Source organism: Oncorhynchus gorbuscha, linkage group LG15, assembly GCF_021184085.1.
Source record: "Oncorhynchus gorbuscha isolate QuinsamMale2020 ecotype Even-year linkage group LG15, OgorEven_v1.0, whole genome shotgun sequence".
Classification (NCBI taxonomy): Eukaryota; Metazoa; Chordata; class Actinopteri; order Salmoniformes; family Salmonidae; genus Oncorhynchus; species Oncorhynchus gorbuscha.
The window spans coordinates 384,440-404,507 of record NC_060187.1 but is presented as its reverse complement, the minus strand read 5'-3'; the positions used below and the strand labels follow the sequence as shown (position 1 = coordinate 404,507).

The 20,068-nt window shown below is 45.3% G+C and overlaps 1 protein-coding gene across 1 annotated transcript in view; it reads right to left on the bottom strand.

Annotated features, from left to right (window-relative positions):
* Positions 1-20,068, bottom strand: part of LOC123997213 (AP-1 complex subunit sigma-2-like) — a 46,264-nt gene that overhangs the window by 12,263 nt on the left and 13,933 nt on the right. The window contains exons 3-4 of the mRNA XM_046301379.1: positions 11,239-11,347; positions 2,602-2,739 (exon numbers count right to left, since the gene is read on the bottom strand). Coding sequence (XP_046157335.1) covers positions 2,602-2,739; positions 11,239-11,347 — 247 coding nt within the window. The remainder of the gene's footprint in view (positions 1-2,601; positions 2,740-11,238; positions 11,348-20,068) is intronic.

The following is a 20,068-nucleotide window of genomic DNA, read 5'->3' as shown; positions in this document are numbered from 1 at the left end:
AAGCCAGGAGATGCTAAATGTGTCAATTGAGACCGGCAGTTGTTTGCTTGACAATCACCGGCTGAAAAAATGTCCACCCTAGTCGCGCTTCCCTCGGCCCTGCACCGAAATACGTTTTTGTTTGTTTGTATATTTCATTGTGTTCTCCCGTGTGCTTCTTATCCTTTCACCAGTCTTTAGAGATAGAAGTCTGAGGTTGAGTAGCGGTGGAAAAGGAGAAAATAAAACTAGCAACCTGCTGTTGACCTCTTATTTTGTCACTCAACCCAAACTTTAAGAACCTGTATGCATGGTAAGCAGAGCTCCCTTGTTTAACCTTTATTTAACCAGGCAAGTCAGTTAGAACAAATTATTATTTTCAATGACGGCCTAGGAACAGTGGGTTAACTGGACTAGGAACAGTGGGTTAACTGGCCTAGGAACAGTGGGTTAACTGGCCTGGGAACAGTGGGTTAACTGGCCTGGGAACAGTGGGTTAACTGGCCTGGGAACAGTGGGTTAACTGGCCTGGGAACAGTGGGTTAACTGCCTGTTCAGGGGCAGAACGACAGGTTTGTACCTGCAACCTTTCGGTTACTAGTTCGACGCTCTCACCACTGGGCTACCCTGCCGCCCCTTAAACCTTATCCAATCTGTATACAGAGAAACTTTCTTTATCCAATCAGTATACAGAGAGAAACCTTTCTTATCCATTCAGAATACAGAGAGAAACCTTCCTTATCCAATCAGTATACAAAGAGAAACTTTCCTTATTCATGTAGTGCTGAGTGTGTATTTAGAATCGGCTCAGACGCCAGTATTTTAACAAAGCGTTGTGGTTGCTTACTCTACAATACCCCTGAGCTGCTCCACAGTTTCATTAAAATAGTTTCATCATAAGCCCTGTGGTATGCCTTCCTTCCTCCATATTAATTAGTGCATCATGCGCTACCCTATGGCATACACTACTTCTAGCGACCTAAGCCCCCATTCTCATTTCACTGGAATGTTTTCTCCCCTCCTCTGATATATGCCCACTGCTGAACACTTAGATACTCAGACATGGCCAAAAGCCGTCCAGTTTGGGTTCATGTCCGATGATGACTGACTGGCTGTTGCCATCTACTTTCCCCATAGCATTACAAGGTAAACAGTATGCTACATGCAGTCACCGAATACAGCACACTGAACACCATGTAAAGTGATTGACTGGCTGGTTCATATCATGCTGACTGGCTAGCTGGTTCACACCATACTGACAATCACCGGCTGACTACTGACTGGCTGGTCCAAACCATGCTGGCTGACTGGCTGGCTGGTTCACACCATGCAGACTGACTGACTGACTGGCTGGTTCAAACCATGCTGGCTGACTGACTGACTGACTGGTTCAAACCATGCTGGCTGACTGACTGACTGACTGGTTCAAACCATGCTGGCTGACTGACTGACTGACTGGTTCAAACCATGCTGGCTGACTGACTGACTGGTTCAAACCATGCTGGCTGACTGACTGACTGGTTCAAACCATGCTGGCTGACTGACTGATTGGCTGGCTTACACTAAGCTGACTGGCTGGCTGGTTCACACGATGCAGACTGATGACTGACTGGCTGATTCATAACATGCAGACTGATGATTGACTGGCTGACTGTATCAGTCATACAACACTCCACTCTGAACACATTGCACCATGGTATTTACCCAGCAGGACCTGGTGTAAAGGGGAAGTACTCCAGTCCGCTATAAGATCTCCTCATTAGGTAAACCTCCCCAGTCCTCATTCTGGATCTACAAACACACAACCTGCCAATCAGAGGGGTTTCTCAGTGGTCAGCTGAGCAGAGAGGAAAAAAACTGTCGGGGGAGGTTCTCTTCTGCACTGTTGAACCAATCCAGTAAATATGAAGGCCATGTACCCCGGGTCTGACGCTAAAGGCCATGTACCCCGGGTCTGACGCTAAAGGCCATGTACCCCGGGTCTGACGCTAAAGGCCATGTACCCCGGGTCTGACGCTAAAGGCCATGTACCCCGGGTCTGACGCTAAAGGCCATGTACCCCGGGTCTGACGCTAAAGGCCATGTACCCCGGGTCTGACGCTAAAGGCCATGTACCCCGGGTCTGACGCTAAAGGCCATGTACCCCGGGTCTGACGCTAAAGGCCATGTACCCCGGGTCTGACGCTAAAGGCCATGTACCCGGGTCTGACGCTAAAGGCCATGTACCCCGGGTCTGACGCTAAAGGCCATGTACCCCGGGTCTGACGCTAAAGGCCATGTACCCCGGGTCTGACGCTAAAGGCCATGTACCCCGGGTCTGACGCTAAAGGCCATGTACCCCGGGTCTGACGCTAAAGGCCATGTACCCCGGGTCTGATGCTAAAGGCCATGTACCCCGGGTCTGATGCTAAAGGCCATGTGGTCTGGGTCTGATGCTAAAGGCCATGTGGTCTGGGTCCTGCGGGTTCATGGACTGTACCTGGGAAGAGATGGATCTGAAAGTCTACATTCTGTAAATCATAGCATAGAAAACAAGGCAATAGTGAGAGAGAGAGAGAGAGAGATGTCTGGGTTATCGTAGATTAGAGAGGTCCCTGTCTTGGGGTCAGTGAGGTATTTTACCTCCTGCAGTAGGTCAGCTTGTTCTATAGCCTTTAGTACATTCTTCTTTGACGTGTCCTGAGCCTCTCCTCCCAGCAAGAACTCATCCAGGATGAAGTAGGCCTTCTCAAAGTTAAATATGATGTCCAGCTCACACACCTAGAGCACACACACACAGTGGTGGAAAAAGTACCCATTTGTCAAAGATACCTTAATAAAAAATGACAGCATGGTGAAGCAAGGTCATATTTCCCACATTTTCAGACAACTAAACAACTATTGATTTAGAACTACGTAAAGTTACCACAAGTCGCAAAGAAAACAGGAGCTGCCTCCACTTTTCCACGCGGGACCGGTATGAACATGTGCACTCAGTCTGCAAGTGGCTCTGGATAAGAGCATCCACTAAATAACTCAAATGTCAAATGTAGAAATGTGTGTAGAAGAAAAATGTTGACTAACATAACCCTAGATACGCCAATGTTGACAAAACGGTCTGTGACTGTCATACAGTCCTCGCTAGCCTAACTTCCTTTCATGGGCCACGTTAGCTAGTTGACATTAGCCTTCTACATCTAGCTACATATTGAACTTCCATCCTCTCAGGCCAGGGGCACAACAATGTATGCATTAATGGTTGGATCAGAATCACTGTTATAATCATTAGAGAGTAGGGAATAGAGAGTAGGGAATAGAGAGTAGGGAATAAAGAGTAGGGGATAGAGAGTAGGGAATATGGAATAGATAGTAGGGAATAGAGAGTAGGGGATAGAGAGTAGGGAATATGGAATAGAGAGTAGGGGATAGAGAGTAGGGAATATGGAATAGAGAGTAGGGAATAGAGAGTAGAGAGTAGAGAGTAGGGAGTAGAGAGTAGAGAGTAGAGAGTAGGGAGTAGGGAGTAGGGAGTAGGGAATATGGAACAGAGAGTAGGGAATAGGGAGTAGGGAATAGGGAGTAGGGAGTAGAGAGTAGAGAGTAGGGAGTAGAGAGTAGGGAGTAGAGAGTAGGGAGTATGGAGTAGGGAGTATGGAGTAGAGAGTATGGAGTAGAGAATAGGGAGTAGGTAGTAGAGAGTAGAGAGTAGAGAGTAGAGAGTAGAGAGTAGGGAGTAGGGAGTAGGGAATATGGAACAGAGAGTAGGGAATAGGGAGTAGGGAATAGGGAGTAGGGAGTAGAGAGTAGGGAGTAGAGAGTAGGGAGTAGAGAGTAGGGAGTATGGAGTAGAGAGTATGGAGTAGAGAGTATGGAGTAGAGAATAGGGAGTAGGTAGTAGAGAGTAGAGAGTAGAGAGTAGAGAGTAGAGAGTAGAGAGTAGAGAGTAGGGAGTAGGGAGTAGGGAGTAGAGAGTAGAGAGTAGAGAGTAGAGAGTAGAGAGTAGAGAGTAGGGAGTAGGGAATAGAGAGTAGGGAATAGAGAGTAGGGAATAGAGAGTAGGGAATAGAGAGTAGGGAATAGGGAGTAGGAAATAGGGAATAGGAAATAGGGAGTAGGAAATAGGGAGTAGGAAATAGGGGGAGTAGGAAATAGGAGTAGGAAATAGGGAGTAGGAAATAGGGAGTAGGAAATAGGGAGTAGTAGGAAATAGGGAGTAGGAAATAGGGAGTAGGAAATAGGGAGTAGGAAATAGGGAGTAGGAAATAGGGAGTAGGAAATAGGGAGTAGGAAATAGGGAGTAGGAAATAGGGAGTAGGAAATAGGGAGTAGGAAAAATAGGAAGGGAGTAGGAAATAGGGAGTAGGAAATAGGGAGTAGGAAATAGGGAGTAGGAAATAGGGAGTAGGAAATAGGGAGTAGGAAATAGGGAGTAGGAAATAGGGAGTAGGAAATAGGGAGTAGGAAATAGGGAGTAGGAAATAGGGAGTAGGAAATAGGGAGTAGGGAGTAGAGAGTAGGGAGTAGAGAGTAGGGAGTAGAGAGTAGGGAGTAGAGAGTAGGGAGTAGAGAGTATGTAGTAGAGAGTATGTAGTAGAGAGTAGGGAGTAGAGAGTAGAGAGTAGAGAGTAGAGAGTAGAGAGTAGGGAGTAGGGAGTAGAGAGTAGAGAGTAGAGAGTAGGGAGTAGAGAGTAGAGAGTAGGGAGTAGGGAGTAGGGAGTAGAGAGTAGGGAATATGGAACAGAGAGTAGGGAATATGGAACAGAGAGTAGGGAATAGGGAATAGGGAGTAGAGAGTAGAGAGTAGAGAGTAGAGAGTAGAGAGTAGGGAGTAGGGAGTAGGGAGTAGGGAGTAGGGAGTAGGGAGTAGGGAGTAGGGAGTAGGGAATAGGGAATAGGGAATAGGGAGTAGGGAATAGAGAGTAGGGAATAGAGAGTAGGGAGTAGAGAGTAGAGAGTAGGGAATAGAGAGTAGGGAATAGAGAGTAGGGAATAGAGAGTAGGGAATAGAGAGTAGGGAATAGAGAGTAGGGAATAGAGAGTAGGGAATAGAGAGTAGGGAATAGAGAGTAGGGAATGGGGAATAGAGAGTGGGGAGTAGAGAGTAGGTAAGAGAGTAGGGAGTATGGAATAGAGAGTAGAGAGTAGGGAATAGGGAGTAGGGAATAGAGAGTAGGGAATAGAGAGTAGGGAATAGAGAGTAGGGAATAGAGAGTAGGGAATAGAGAGTAGGGAATAGAGAGTAGGGAATAGAGAGTAGGGAATAGAGAGTAGAGAGTAGCGAATAGAGAGTAGCGAATAGAGAGTAGGGAATAGAGAGTAGGTAAGAGAGAGTAGGTAAGAGAGTAGGGAGTAGGTAAGAGAGTAGGGAGTAGATAGTAGGGAGTAGATAGTAGGGAGTAGAGAGTAGGGAATAGAGAGTAGAGAGTAGGGAATAGAGAGTAGGGAATAGAGAGTAGGGAATAGAGAGTAGGGAGTAGATAGTAGGGAGTAGAGAGTAGGGAATAGAGAGTAGAGAGTAGGGAGTAGAGAGTAGGGAATAGAGAGTAGGGAATAGAGAGTAGGGAATAGGGAATAGAGAGTAGGGAGTAGGGAATAGAGAGTAGGGAGTAGGGAATAGAGAGTAGGGAATAGAGAGTAGGTAAGAGAGTAGAGAGTAGGTAAGAGAGTAGGGAGTAGATAGTAGGGAGTAGATAGTAGGGAGTAGAGAGTAGGGAATAGAGAGTAGGGAGTAGGAAATAGGGAGTAGGAAATAGGGAGTAGGAAATAGGGAGTAGGAAATAGGGAGTAGGAAATAGGGAGTAGGAAATAGGGAGTAGGAAATAGGGAGTAGGAAATAGGGAGTAGGAAATAGGGAGTAGGAAATAGGGAGTAGGAAATAGAGAGTAGGGAATAGAGAGTAGGGAATAGAGAGTGGGGAATAGAGAGTAGGGAATAGAGAGTGGGGAATAGAGAGTGGGGAATAGAGAGTGGGGAATAGAGAGTAGGGAATAGAGAGTAGGGAATAGAGAGTAGGGAATAGAGAGTAGGGAATAGAGAGTAGGGAATAGAGAGTAGGGAATAGAGAGTAGGGAATAGAGAGTAGGGAATAGAGAGTAGGGAATAGAGAGTAGAGAGTAGAGAGTAGGGAGTATGGAGTAGAGAGTATGGAGTAGAGATTAGGTAGTAGAGAGTAGGTAGTAGAGAGTAGGTAGTAGAGAGTAGAGAGTAGAGAGTAGGTAGTAGAGAGTAGAGAGTAGAGAGTAGAGAGTAGAGAGTAGAGAGTAGAGAGTAGAGAGTAGGGAGTAGAGAGTAGAGAGTAGGGAGTAGAGAGTAGGGAGTAGAGAGTAGAGAGTAGGGAATATGGAACAGAGAGTAGGGAATATGGAACAGAGAGTAGGGAATATGGAACAGAGAGTAGGGAATATGGAACAGAGAGTAGGGAATAGGGAATAGGGAGTAGGGAGTAGAGAGTAGAGAGTAGGGAGTAGGGAGTAGGGAGTAGAGAGTAGAGAGTAGAGAGTAGGGAGTAGTAGGGAGTAGGTAGTAGAGAGTAGGTAGTAGAGAGTAGAGAGTAGAGAGTAGAGAGTAGGGAATAGAGAGTAGGGAATAGAGAGTAGGGAATAGAGAGTAGGGAATAGAGAGTAGGGAATAGAGAGTAGGGAATAGAGAGTAGGGAATAGAGAGTAGGGAGTAGAGAGTAGGGAATAGAGAGTAGGTAAGAGAGTAGGGAGTATGGAATAGAGAGTAGAGAGTAGGGAATAGGGAATAGGGAGTAGGGAATAGAGAGTAGAGAGTAGAGAGTAGGGAATAGAGAGTAGGGAATAGAGAGTAGGGAATAGAGAGTAGGGAATAGAGAGTAGGGAATAGAGAGTAGGGAATGGGGAATAGAGAGTGGGGAGTAGAGAGTAGGTAAGAGAGTAGGGAGTATGGAATAGAGAGTAGAGAGTAGGGAATAGGGAATAGGGAGTAGGGAATAGAGAGTAGAGAGTAGAGAATAGAGAGTAGGGAATAGAGAGTAGGGAATAGAGAGTAGGGAATAGAGAGTAGGGAATAGGGAATAGAGAGTAGGGAATAGAGAGTAGGGAATAGAGAGTAGGGAATAGAGAGTAGGGAATAGAGAGTAGGGAATAGGGAATAGAGAGTAGGGAATAGAGAGTAGGGAATAGGGAATAGAGAGTAGGGAATAGAGAGTAGGGAATAGAGAGTAGGGAGTAGAGAGTAGGGAGTAGAGAGTAGGGAGTAGGGAATAGAGAGTAGGTAAGAGAGTAGGGAGTAGATAGTAGGGAGTAGAGAGTAGGGAGTAGAGAGTAGGGAATAGAGAGTAGGGAATAGAGAGTAGAGAGTAGGGAATAGAGAGTAGGGAATAGAGAGTAGGGAATAGAGAGTAGGGAATAGAGAGTAGGGAGTAGGGAATAGAGAGTAGGTAATAGAGAGTAGGGAATAGAGAGTAGGGAATAGAGAGTAGGTAATAGAGAGTAGGGAGTAGAGAGTAGGGAGTAGGTAATAGAGAGTAGGAAATAGGGAGTAGGAAATAGGGAGTAGGAAATAGGGAGTAGGAAATAGGGAGTAGGAAATAGGGAGTAGGAAATAGGGAGTAGGAAATAGGGAGTAGGAAATAGGGAGTAGGAAATAAGGAGTAGGAAATAAGGAGTAGGAAATAAGGAGTAGGAAATAAGGAGTAGGAAATAGGGAGTAGGAAATAGGGAGTAGGAAATAGGGAGTAGGAAATAGGGAGTAGGGAGTAGGGAGTAGAGAGTAGGGAGTAGAGAGTAGGGAGTAGAGAGTAGGGAGTAGAGAGTATGTAGTAGAGAGTAGAGAGTAGAGAGTAGAGAGTAGAGAGTAGGGAGTAGGGAGTAGAGAGTAGAGAGTAGAGAGTAGGGAGTAGAGAGTAGAGAGTAGGGAGTAGGGAGTAGGGAGTAGAGAGTAGGGAATATGGAACAGAGAGTAGGGAATATGGAACAGAGAGTAGGGAATAGGGAATAGGGAGTAGAGAGTAGAGAGTAGAGAGTAGAGAGTAGGGAGTAGGGAGTAGGGAGTAGGGAGTAGGGAGTAGGGAGTAGGGAGTAGGGAGTAGGGAATAGGGAATAGGGAGTAGGGAATAGAGAGTAGGGAATAGAGAGTAGGGAGTAGAGAGTAGAGAGTAGGGAATAGAGAGTAGGGAATAGAGAGTAGGGAATAGAGAGTAGGGAATAGAGAGTAGGGAATAGAGAGTAGGGAATAGAGAGTAGGGAATAGAGAGTAGGGAATAGAGAGTAGGGAATAGAGAGTAGGGAATGGGGAATAGAGAGTGGGGAGTAGAGAGTAGGTAAGAGAGTAGGGAGTATGGAATAGAGAGTAGAGAGTAGGGAATAGGGAGTAGGGAATAGAGAGTAGGGAGTAGAGAGTAGAGAGTAGGGAATAGAGAGTAGGGAATAGAGAGTAGGGAATAGAGAGTAGGGAATAGAGAGTAGGGAATAGAGAGTAGGGAATAGAGAGTAGGGAATAGAGAGTAGAGAGTAGCGAATAGAGAGTAGCGAATAGAGAGTAGGGAATAGAGAGTAGGTAAGAGAGAGTAGGTAAGAGAGTAGGGAGTAGGTAAGAGAGTAGGGAGTAGGTAAGAGAGTAGGGAGTAGATAGTAGGGAGTAGATAGTAGGGAGTAGAGAGTAGGGAATAGAGAGTAGAGAGTAGGGAATAGAGAGTAGGGAATAGAGAGTAGGGAATAGAGAGTAGGGAGTAGATAGTAGGGAGTAGAGAGTAGGGAATAGAGAGTAGAGAGTAGGGAGTAGAGAGTAGGGAATAGAGAGTAGGGAATAGAGAGTAGGGAATAGAGAGTAGGGAATAGGGAATAGAGAGTAGGGAGTAGGGAATAGAGAGTAGGGAATAGAGAGTAGGTAAGAGAGTAGAGAGTAGGTAAGAGAGTAGGGAGTAGATAGTAGGGAGTAGATAGTAGGGAGTAGAGAGTAGGGAATAGAGAGTAGGGAGTAGGAAATAGGGAGTAGGAAATAGGGAGTAGGAAATAGGGAGTAGGAAATAGGGAGTAGGAAATAGGGAGTAGGAAATAGGGAGTAGGAAATAGGGAGTAGGAAATAGGGAGTAGGAAATAGAGAGTAGGGAATAGAGAGTAGGGAATAGAGAGTAGGGAATAGAGAGTAGGGAATAGAGAGTGGGGAATAGAGAGTGGGGAATAGAGAGTGGGGAATAGAGAGTAGGGAATAGAGAGTAGGGAATAGAGAGTAGGGAATAGAGAGTAGGGAATAGAGAGTAGGGAATAGAGAGTAGGGAATAGAGAGTAGGGAATAGAGTAGGGAATAGAGAGTAGGGAATAGAGTAGAATAGAGAGTAGAGAGTAGGGAGTATGGAGTAGAGAGTATGGAGTAGAGATTAGGTAGTAGAGAGTAGGTAGTAGAGAGTAGGTAGTAGAGAGTAGAGAGTAGAGAGTAGAGAGTAGAGAGTAGAGAGTAGAGAGTAGGAGTAGAGAGTAGGGAGTAGGGAGTAGAGAGTAGGGAGTAGAGAATATGGAACAGAGAGTAGGGAATATGGAACAGAGAGTAGGGAATATGGAACAGAGAGTAGGGAATATGGAACAGAGAGTAGGGAATAGGGAATAGGGAGTAGGGAGTAGAGAGTAGAGAGTAGGGAGTAGAGAGTAGAGAGTAGGGAGTAGGGAGTAGGGAGTAGGGAGTAGGGAGTAGGGAGTAGGGAGTAGGGAGTAGGGAGTAGAGAGTAGGTAGTAGGTAGTAGAGAGTAGGTAGTAGGTAGTAGAGAGTAGGTAGTAGAGAGTAGGTAGTAGAGAGTAGAGAGTAGAGAGTAGAGAGTAGGGAATAGAGAGTAGGGAATAGAGAGTAGGGAATAGAGAGTAGGGAATAGAGAGTAGGGAATAGAGAGTAGGGAGTAGAGAGTAGGGAATAGAGAGTAGGTAAGAGAGTAGGGAGTATGGAATAGAGAGTAGAGAGTAGGGAATAGGGAATAGGGAGTAGGGAATAGAGAGTAGAGAGTAGAGAGTAGGGAATAGAGAGTAGGGAATAGAGAGTAGGGAATAGAGAGTAGGGAATAGAGAGTAGGGAATAGAGAGTAGGGAATGGGGAATAGAGAGTGGGGAGTAGAGAGTAGGTAAGAGAGTAGGGAGTATGGAATAGAGAGTAGAGAGTAGGGAATAGGGAATAGGGAGTAGGGAATAGAGAGTAGAGAGTAGAGAATAGAGAGTAGGGAATAGAGAGTAGGGAATAGAGAGTAGGGAATAGGGAATAGGAATAGGGAATAGAGAGTAGGGAATAGAGAGTAGGGAATAGAGAGTAGGGAATAGAGAATAGAGAGTAGGGAATAGAGAGTAGGGAATAGAGAGTAGGGAATAGGGAATAGAGAGTAGGGAATAGAGAGTAGGGAATAGAGAGTAGGGAGTAGAGAGTAGGGAGTAGAGAGTAGGGAGTAGGGAATAGAGAGTAGGTAAGAGAGTAGGGAGTAGATAGTAGGGAGTAGAGAGTAGGGAGTAGAGAGTAGGGAATAGAGAGTAGGGAATAGAGAGTAGGGAATAGAGAGTAGAGAGTAGGGAATAGAGAGTAGGGAATAGAGAGTAGGGAATAGAGAGTAGGGAATAGGGAATAGAGAGTAGGGAATAGAGAGTAGGGAATAGAGAGTAGGGAATAGAGAGTAGGGAATAGAGAGTAGGTAATAGAGAGTAGGGAGTAGAGAGTAGGGAGTAGGTAATAGAGAGTAGGAAATAGGGAGTAGGAAATAGGGAGTAGGAAATAGGGAGTAGGAAATAGGGAGTAGGAAATAGGGAGTAGGAAATAGGGAGTAGGAAATAGGGAGTAGGAAATAGGGAGTAGGAAATAGGGAGTAGGAAATAGGGAGTAGGAAATAGGGAGTAGGAAATAGGGAGTAGGAAATAGGGAGTAGGAAATAGGGAGTAGGAAATAGGGAGTAGGAAATAGGGAGTAGGAAATAAGGAGTAGGAAATAAGGAGTAGGAAATAAGGAGTAGGAAATAAGGAGTAGGAAATAAGGAGTAGGAAATAAGGAGTAGGAAATAAGGAGTAGGAAATAAGGAGTAGGAAATAAGGAGTAGGAAATAAGGAGTAGGAAATAAGGAGTAGGGAATAAGGAGTAGGGAATAAGGAGTAGGGAATAAGGAGTAGGAAATAAGGAGTAGGGAATAAGGAGTAGGAAATAAGGAGTAGGGAATAAGGAGTAGGGAATAAGGAGTAGGGAATAAGGAGTAGGGAATAAGGAGTAGGGAATAAGGAGTAGGGAATAAGGAGTAGGGAATAAGGAGTAGGGAATAAAGAGTAGAGAATAAAGAGTAGAGAATAGATGGATACGTACACTGCCAAAATACTTATCCAGTAGTTCCACATATCTGTGGATGATCTCTAGTGTGATCAGCTCGTTGTCCTGGTTCTCTATGGCACAGCAGAAATACAGGCTGGCATACCTGAAACCCCCCACACACACACACCTGTTAATAACACTCACAGCTTGGTGTCCCGGTCCTCCATGGCACAGCAGAAACAGAATAACAACATGGGAGCATGAGGAACAGGACAGAGCTGAGTCTGTCGAGATTGAGGAGGTGAGAGAGGGATGGAGTTGGTATGGCACTGTTGGCAAAGCTCTCTGTCACTCTCTCCTCCTCCTCTCCTCTGCCTCTGCCACTCCCCTCACCTCCCTCTCCTCTCCCCTCTCCTCATCTGCCTCTCCCCTCTCCTCATCTGCCTCTCCCCTCTCCTCATCTGCCTCTCCCCTCTCCTCATCTGCCTCTCCCTCTCCTCATCTGCCTCTCCCCTCTCCTCATCTGCCTCTCCCCTCTCCTCATCTGCCTCTCCCCTCTCCTCATCTGCCCCCTCTCCTCATCTGCCTCTCCCCTCTCCTCATCTGCCTCTCCCCTCTCCTCATCTGCCTCTCCCCTCTCCTCATCTGCCTCTCCCCTCTCCTCATCTGCCTCTCCCCTCTCCTCATCTGCCTCTCCCCTCTCCTCATCCCTCTCCCCTCTCCCCATCTGCCTCTCCCCTCTCCCCATCTGCCTCTCCCCTCTCCCCATCTGCCTCTCCCCTCTCCCCATCTGCCTCTCCCCTCTCCCCATCTGCCTCCCTCTCCTCATCTGCCTCTCCCCTCTCCTCATCTGCCTCTCCCCTCTCCTCATCTGCCTCTCCCTCTCCTCATCTCTCTCCCCTCTCCTCATCTGCCCTCCCCTCCTCATCTGCCTCTCCCCTCTCCTCATCTGCCTCTCCCCTCTCCTCATCTGCCTCTCCCCTCTCCTCATCTGCCTCTCCCCTCTCCTCATCTGCCTCTCCCCTCTCCTCATCTCTCTCCCCTCTCCTCATCTGCCTCTCCCCTCTCCTCATCTGCCTCTCCCTCTCCTCATCTGCCTCTCCCCTCTCCTCATCTGCCTCTCCCCTCTCCTCATCTGCCTCTCCCCTCTCCTCATCTGCCTCTCCCCTCTCCTCATCTGCCTCTCCCCTCTCCTCATCTGCCTCTCCCCTCTCCTCATCTGCATTCAGAGACTTGTCCCGAAGCCACTCCTGCGTTGTTTTGAATGTGTGTAGAATAATCAAAACTATGAAATAACACATATGGAATCATAACCAAAAAAGTTAATTAAATCAAAATATATTTTATTTTTGAGATTCTTCAAATACCCTCATTTTGCCTTGATGACAGCTTTGCACACTCTTAACCAGCTTCACCTGGAATGTTTTTCCAACAGTCTTGAAGGCCTTCCCACATATGCTGAGCACTTGTTGGATGCTTTTCCTTCACTCTGTGGTCCGACTCATCCCAAATCATCTCAATTTGGTTGAGGTCGGGTGATTGTTGAGGCCAGGTCATCTGATGCAGCACTCCATCACGCTCCTTCTTGGTAAAATAGCCCTTACACAGCCTGGAGGTGTGTTGGGTCATTGTCCTGTTGAAAAATAAATTATAGTCCTACTAAGCGCAAACCCAATGGGATGGTGTATCACTGCAGAATGCTGTGGTAGCCATGCTGGTTAAGTGTGCCTTGATTTCTAAATAAATCACAGGTAGTGTCACCAGCAAAGCACCCCTACATCATAACACCTCCTCCTCCATGCTTTACGGTGAGAAATACACGTGCAGAGATCATCCGTTCACCCAAACCGCATCTCACAATGACACGGCAGTTGAAACCAAAAATAAATAAAAAAATCCAATTTGGACTCCAGACCAGAGGACAAATTTCCACCGATCTAATTAATGTCCATTGCTCATGTTTCTTCATGCAGGTGAGTCTCTTCTTCTTATTGGTGTCCTTTAGTAGTAGTTTCTTTGCAGCAATTCGACCATGAAGGCCTGATTCACTCAGTCTCCTCAGAACAGTTGATGTTGAGATGTATGTTACTTGAACTCTGTGAAGCATTTATTTGGGCTGCAATTTCTGATGCTGTTAACTCTAATGAACTTATCCTCTGCAGCAGAGGTCACTCTGGGTCTTTCCTGTGGCGGTCCTCATGAGAGCTAGTTTCGTCATAGCGCTTGATGGTTTTTGCGACTGCACTTGAAGAAACTTTCAAAGTTCTTGAAATTTTCCGTATTGACGGACCTTCATGTCTTAAAGTAATGATGGACTGTCATTTCTCTTTGCTTATTTGAGCGGTTCTTGCCATAATATGGACTTAGTCTTTTACCAAATAGGGCTATCTTCTGTATACCCCCCCCCCCGCCTCCTTACCTTATCACAACACAACTGATTGGCTCAAATGCATTAAGAAGGAAAGAAATTACACAAATGAACTTTTAGAAGGCACACCTGTTAATTGAAATGCATTCCAGGTGACCACCTTATGAATCTGGTTGAGACGATGCCAAGAGTGTGCAAAGCTGTCATCAAGACCTATTTGAAGAATTGCAAATATTACATATATTTTGATTTGTTTAACACTTTTTTGGTTACTACACGATTCCTACATGTGTTACTACTTGTGTCATGTCATAGTGTTGATGTCTTCATTATTATTCTACAATTGAGAAAATAGTACAAATAAAGAAAAGCCCTTGAATGAGTCGTAAAACTTTTGACCGGTAGTGTACATTTGCAAAAATAAATTACAACCTGTTTTCACTTTAGTCATTATGGTGTATTGTGTATAGATTGGTGAGAAAAAATGTTTTATTTAATCTATTTTTAGAACAACACTGTAACCTAACAAAATGTTGAAAAGTCTGAATACTTTCCAGATACACCGTGCCTACCAGCAGCATATCACCCTGCATACCACCCTGCATACCAGCAGCATACCACCCTGCCTACCAGCAGCATACCACCCTGCATACCAGCAGCATACCACCCTGCCTACCAGCAGCATACCAGCAGCATATCACCCTGCATACCACCCTGCATACCAGCAGCATACCACCCTGCCTACCAGCAGCATACCACCGTGCCTACCAGCAGCATACCACCCTGCATACCACCCTGCATACCAGCAGCATACCACCCTGCCTACCAGCAGCATACCAGCTGCATACCACCCTGCCTACCACCCTGCATAACAACCTGCATACCACCCTGCCTACCACCCTGCTTACCAGCAGCATACCACCCTGCATACCACCCTGCATTCCACCCTGCCTACCAGCAGCATACCACCCTGCCTACCAGCAGCATACCACCCTGCATACCAGCAGCATACCACCCTGCATACCAGCAGCATACCACCCTGCATACCAGCAGCATACCACCCTGCATACCACTGCTGACATGGCTCTGAAGCTAAGCTGGGTTGGTCCTGGCCAGCAGCATACCACCCTGCATACCACTGCTGACTTGGCTCTGAAGCTATGCAGGGTTGGTCCTGGTCAGCAGCATACCACCCTGCATACCACTGCTGGCTTGGCTCTGAAGCTAAGCAGGGTTGGTCCTGGTCAGCAGCATACCACCCTGCATACCACTGCTGACTTGGCTCTGAAGCTATGCAGGGTTGGTCCTGGTCAGCAGCATACCACCCTGCATACAACTGCTGGCTTGGCTCTGAAGCTAAGCAGGGTTGGTCCTGGTCAGCAGCATACCACCCTGCATACCACTGCTGGCTTGGCTCTGAAGCTAAGCAGGGTTGGTCCTGGTCAGCAGCATACCACTCTGCATACCACTGCTGGCTTGGCTCTGAAGCTAAGCAGGGTTGGTCCTGGTCAGCAGCATACCACCCTGCATACCACTGCTGACTTGGCTCTGAAGCTAAGCAGGGTTGGTCCTGGTCAGCAGCATTACCACCCTGCATTCCACTACTGACTTGGCTCTGAAGCTAAGCAGGGTCAGACCTGGTCAGTCCCAGATGCTGCTGGAAGTGGAGGGCCAGTAAGAGGCACTCTTTCCTCTGGTCTAAATGTTTTTATTCCAGTACCTCTGGGTAGTGATTGGGGATATAGCCCTGTGTAAGGTTCCGTCTTTTGGATGGGACTTTAATGTAGTATTTTAAACTGGTATTTTACATAATGTCGCCGGAGGGGATAGCTGCCATTTTACGGGCTCCAAACCAACTGTGCTATTCTATTTGTTTTCTCGCACTTGTTTGTTGGTGACCAAATACCTATTTTCCACCATAATTTGCAAATAAATTCATTAAAAATCCTACAATGTGATTTTCTGGAATTCTTTTTCTCATTTTGTCTGTCATAGTTGAAGTGTACCTATGATGAAAATTACAGGCCTCTCTCATCTTTTTAAATGGGGAACTTGCACAATTGGTGGCTGACTAAATACTTTTTTGCCCCACTGTAGTGTTGCTGCTACTGTCTCTTTTGACCGAAAATACCTTCTGGATATCAGAACAGCGATTACTCACCTCAAACTGGCCAAAGATTTTTTTCGTTAATGTGAAGGATATACTGTTTCCCCAAGACCAGGCCCAAATCCCCGTCATCCGCATGAAGAAAAGACAGAAATAAAGAGTCGGGGTGCCTTTTGAGAATTCGTCAGCGAGTGTGAAAACCACCTTTGCCATCCGTTCTATTGGCCAACGTGCAATCACTGGAAAATAAACTGGATGATCTATGATCGAGACTATCCTACCAACGGGACATTAAAAACTGTAATGTATTATGTTTCACCAAGGCATGACTGAACGAAGACACAGAGAATATATAGCTGGCTAGGTTTTCCATGCATTGAGCAGCTACATCTGGTAAGACAAGGGGTGGAGGTGTGTGTCTATTTGTAAGTAACAGCTGGTGTGCAATGTCTAATATTAAAGAAGTCTCGGGGTATTACTCACCTGACGTAGAGTACCTCATGATAAGCTGTAGACCACACTATCTACCAAGAGAGTTTATCTATATTTTTCGTAGCCGTCTATTTACCACCACAAGCCGATGCTGGTACTAAGACCCCACTCAGCAAGCTGTAGAAGGCCATAAGCAAACAAGAAAATGCTCATCCAGAAGCTGCGCTCCTAGTGGCCGGGGACTTTAATGCAGGTAAACTTAAATCCTTAACTTAAGTGTCAATACAGAACTAAGATTGAATCCTACAACACCGGCTCTGAAGCTCGTTGAATGTGGCAGGGCTTGAAAACTATTACAGACTACAAAGGGAAACCCAGCAGTGACCTGCCCAGTGACCTGCCCAGTTCTATCCCCAAGCCATAAGACTGCTGAACAATTAAATAAATGGCCACCCGGACTATTTACATTGACCCCCCATCCCTTTGTTTTTACACTGCTGCCTGCTACTCTGTTTATTATCTATGCATAGTCACTTTACCACTACCTACATGTACAAATTACCTTGACTAACCTGTACCCCCACACACTGACTCGGTAACGGTACCCTCTGTATACAGCCTCGTTATTGTTATTTCAGTGTTACTTTTTATAATTTTTTAAATAATGTTTAGTAAATATTTTAATCTCCATCTTAACTCATCTTACTCCCTCTTATCAATGTTTCAGTAGACCTGCTCCCTCTTATCAATACATATATTAAACATAAGAATGAGTGTGAGTTGTCGTCACAACCCGGCTCCTGGGAAGTGACAAAGAGCTCTTATAGGACCAGGGCACAAATAATAATAATCAACAATTTTGCTCTTTATTTAGCCATCTTACATATAAAACCTTATTTGTTCATCAAAAATTGTGAATAACTCGCCACAGGTTAATGACGTGGTTGTGCTTGAAAGGATGCATATAACTCTGTATAACTTTGCATTGGAGAGAGTCTCAGTCTTAAATATTTTTCCACACACAGTCTGTGCCTGTATTTGGTTTTCATGCTAGTGAGGGCCGAGAATCCACTCCCACATAGCTACGTGGTTGCAAAGGGCATCAGTGTCTTAACTTCTTGGTGACAGGGGGCAGTATTTTCACGTCCGGATGAAATGGATGCCCAAATTCAACTGCCTGCTACTCATCCCCAGAAGATAAGATAAACTCTGAAGCTTCTAAAACTGTTTGAATCATGTCTGTGAGTATAACAGAACCTATGTAGCAGGCGAAACCCAGAGGACAAACCATTCAGATAGTTTTTTTGGGGGGGGTCACTCTCTTTTCAATGGGGTTTCATTGGGAATCCAGATTTCTAAGGGACCTTCTTGCAGTTCCTATCGCTTCCACTGGATGACAACAGTCTTTAGAAATTGGTTGAGGTTATTCCTTTGTGTAATGAAGAAGTACGGACATCTTGAACGAGGGTCACTTGAGGTGCGTGACCAGAAAGCTACAGTTTGTTTTCCTCCTGTATTGAACACAGATCATCCAGTCTTCAATTTTGTCGATTATTTACGTTAAAAAAATACCTAAAGTTGTATTACAAAAATAGTTTGAAATGTTTTGGCAAAGTTTACAGGTAACTTGAGATATTCTGTAGTCACGTTGCTCAAGTTAGAACCGGTGTTTTTCTGGATCAAACGCGCCAAATAAATTGACATTTTGGATATATATCAACGGAATTAATCGAACAAGTACCATTTGTGATGTTTATGGGACATATTGGAGTGCCAACAAAAGAAGCTCGTCAAAGGTAAGGCATGAATTATATTTTTATTTCTGCATTTTGTCACGCCTGCAGGGTTGAAATATGGTTTCCCTCTTTGTTTACGGAGGTGCTATCCTCAGATAATAGCATCGTTTGCTTTCCCCGAAAAGCCTTTTTGAAATCTGACATGTTGGCTGGATTCACAACAAGTGCAGCTTTAAATTTGCTATCTTACATGTGTGATTTAATGAAAGTTGGATTTTTATAGTAATTTATTTGAATTTTGGTGCTCTGCATTTTCCGCTAGTGTCCCACATATCCCAGAGATGTTAACAGCATTATTTGCCAAGGCAGGATACTCTGAGCGCAGCCCTATCCAGAAATCTGTCAGTGGCTTCTGATTAAACTCAATTTTCACAGAACAGCTTATTGCAATTTCAATGAGGCTCTCTTGTTCAGATATCGGTAAGTGGACTGGAGGCAGGACATGAAAGGGATAACGAATCCAGTTGTTTGTGTCGTCCGTTTCGGGAAAGTACCTGCGTAATTGCTCACCCAGGTGCTTCGCTATATCACATTTGACATTGTCTGCAAGCTTGAGTTTATTTGCACACAAAAAAATCATACAATGATGGAAAGACCTTTGTGTTGTCTTTGTTAATGCAGACTGAGAAGAGCTCCAACTTCTTAATCATAGCCTCAACTTTGTCACGCATATTGAATGTAGTTGCGGAGAGTCCTTGTAATCCTAGATTCAGATCATTCAGGCGAAAAAACATCACCTAGATAGGCCAGTCATGTGAGAAACTCGTCATCGTGCAAATGGTCAGACAAGAGAAAATTATGGTCAGTAAAGAAAACATAAAACTCGGCTCTCAATTTTAAAAAAACGTGTCAATAATTTGCCCCTTGAAAACCAGCGCTCTTCTATACGTTTTAAAAGTGTTACATGGTCGCTGCCCATATCATTGCATAATGCATAAAATACATGAGAGTTCCGGGGCCTTGCTTTAATAAAAGTTAACCATTTTCACTGTAGTGTCCAAAACGTCTTTCAAGCTGGCAGGTATTCCCTTGGCAGCAAGAGCCTCTCGGTGGATGCTGCAGTGTGCCCAAGTGGCATCGGGAGCAACAGCTTGCATGCGTGTTCCCACTCCACTATATCTCCCTGTCATGGCTTTTGTGCCATCAGTACCGATACCAACACATCTTGACCACCAAAGTCCATTTGATGTCACAAAGCTGTCCAATACTTTAAAAATATCCTCTCCTGTTGTCCTGGTTTCCAGTGGTTCATAGAAGAGGAGGTCTTCCTTAATTGACCCCCCATAAACGTAACGGGCATATACCAGGAGCTGTATATCCAGCTGTAACGCATAGAATTCACTGGCTTGTATGTGAAGCAGTAATTGTTTAAAAACATCTCCTGCCATGTCACTGATGCATTGTGAAACAGTGTTGTTTGATGAAGGCATTGTCTGTATAGTTTTTTGGGCTCTTATCCAGAGCGACTTACAAATTGGTGCATTCACCTTATGACATCCAGTGGAACAGCCACTTTACAATAGTGCATCTAAATCTTTTAAGGGGGGGGGGATGAGAAGGATTACTTTATCCTATCCTAGGTATTCCTTAAAGAGGTGGGGTTTCAGGTGTCTCCGGAAGGTGGTGATTGACTCCGCTGTCCTGGCGTCGTGAGGGAGTTTGTTCCACCATTGGGGGGCCAGAGCAGCGAACAGTTTTGACTGGGCTGAGCGGGAACTGTACTTCCTCAGTGGTAGGGAGGCGAGCAGGCCAGAGGTGGATGAACGCACTTGCACTTGCTATCTAATTTGTCCTATTTAGCTAGCTTGCTGTTGCTAGCTAATCTGTCCTGGGACATAAACATTGAGTTGTTATTTTACCTGAAGTGCACAAGGTCCTCTACTCTGACAATTAAGCCACACATAAAACAGTCAACCGAATATTTTCTAGTCATCTCTTCTCCTTCTAGGCTTTTTCTTCTCAACTTTATATTGTGATTGGCAACTTACATAAATTAGGTGCATTACCGCCACTGACCTCATTCGTCTTTCAGTCACCCACGTGGGTATAACCAATGAGGAGATGGCACGTGGGTACCTGCTTCTATAAACCAATGAGGTGATGGGAGAGGCAGGACTTGCAGCGTGATCTGCGTCAGAAATAGAACTGACTTCTATTTTAGCCCTTGGCAACGCAGACGCT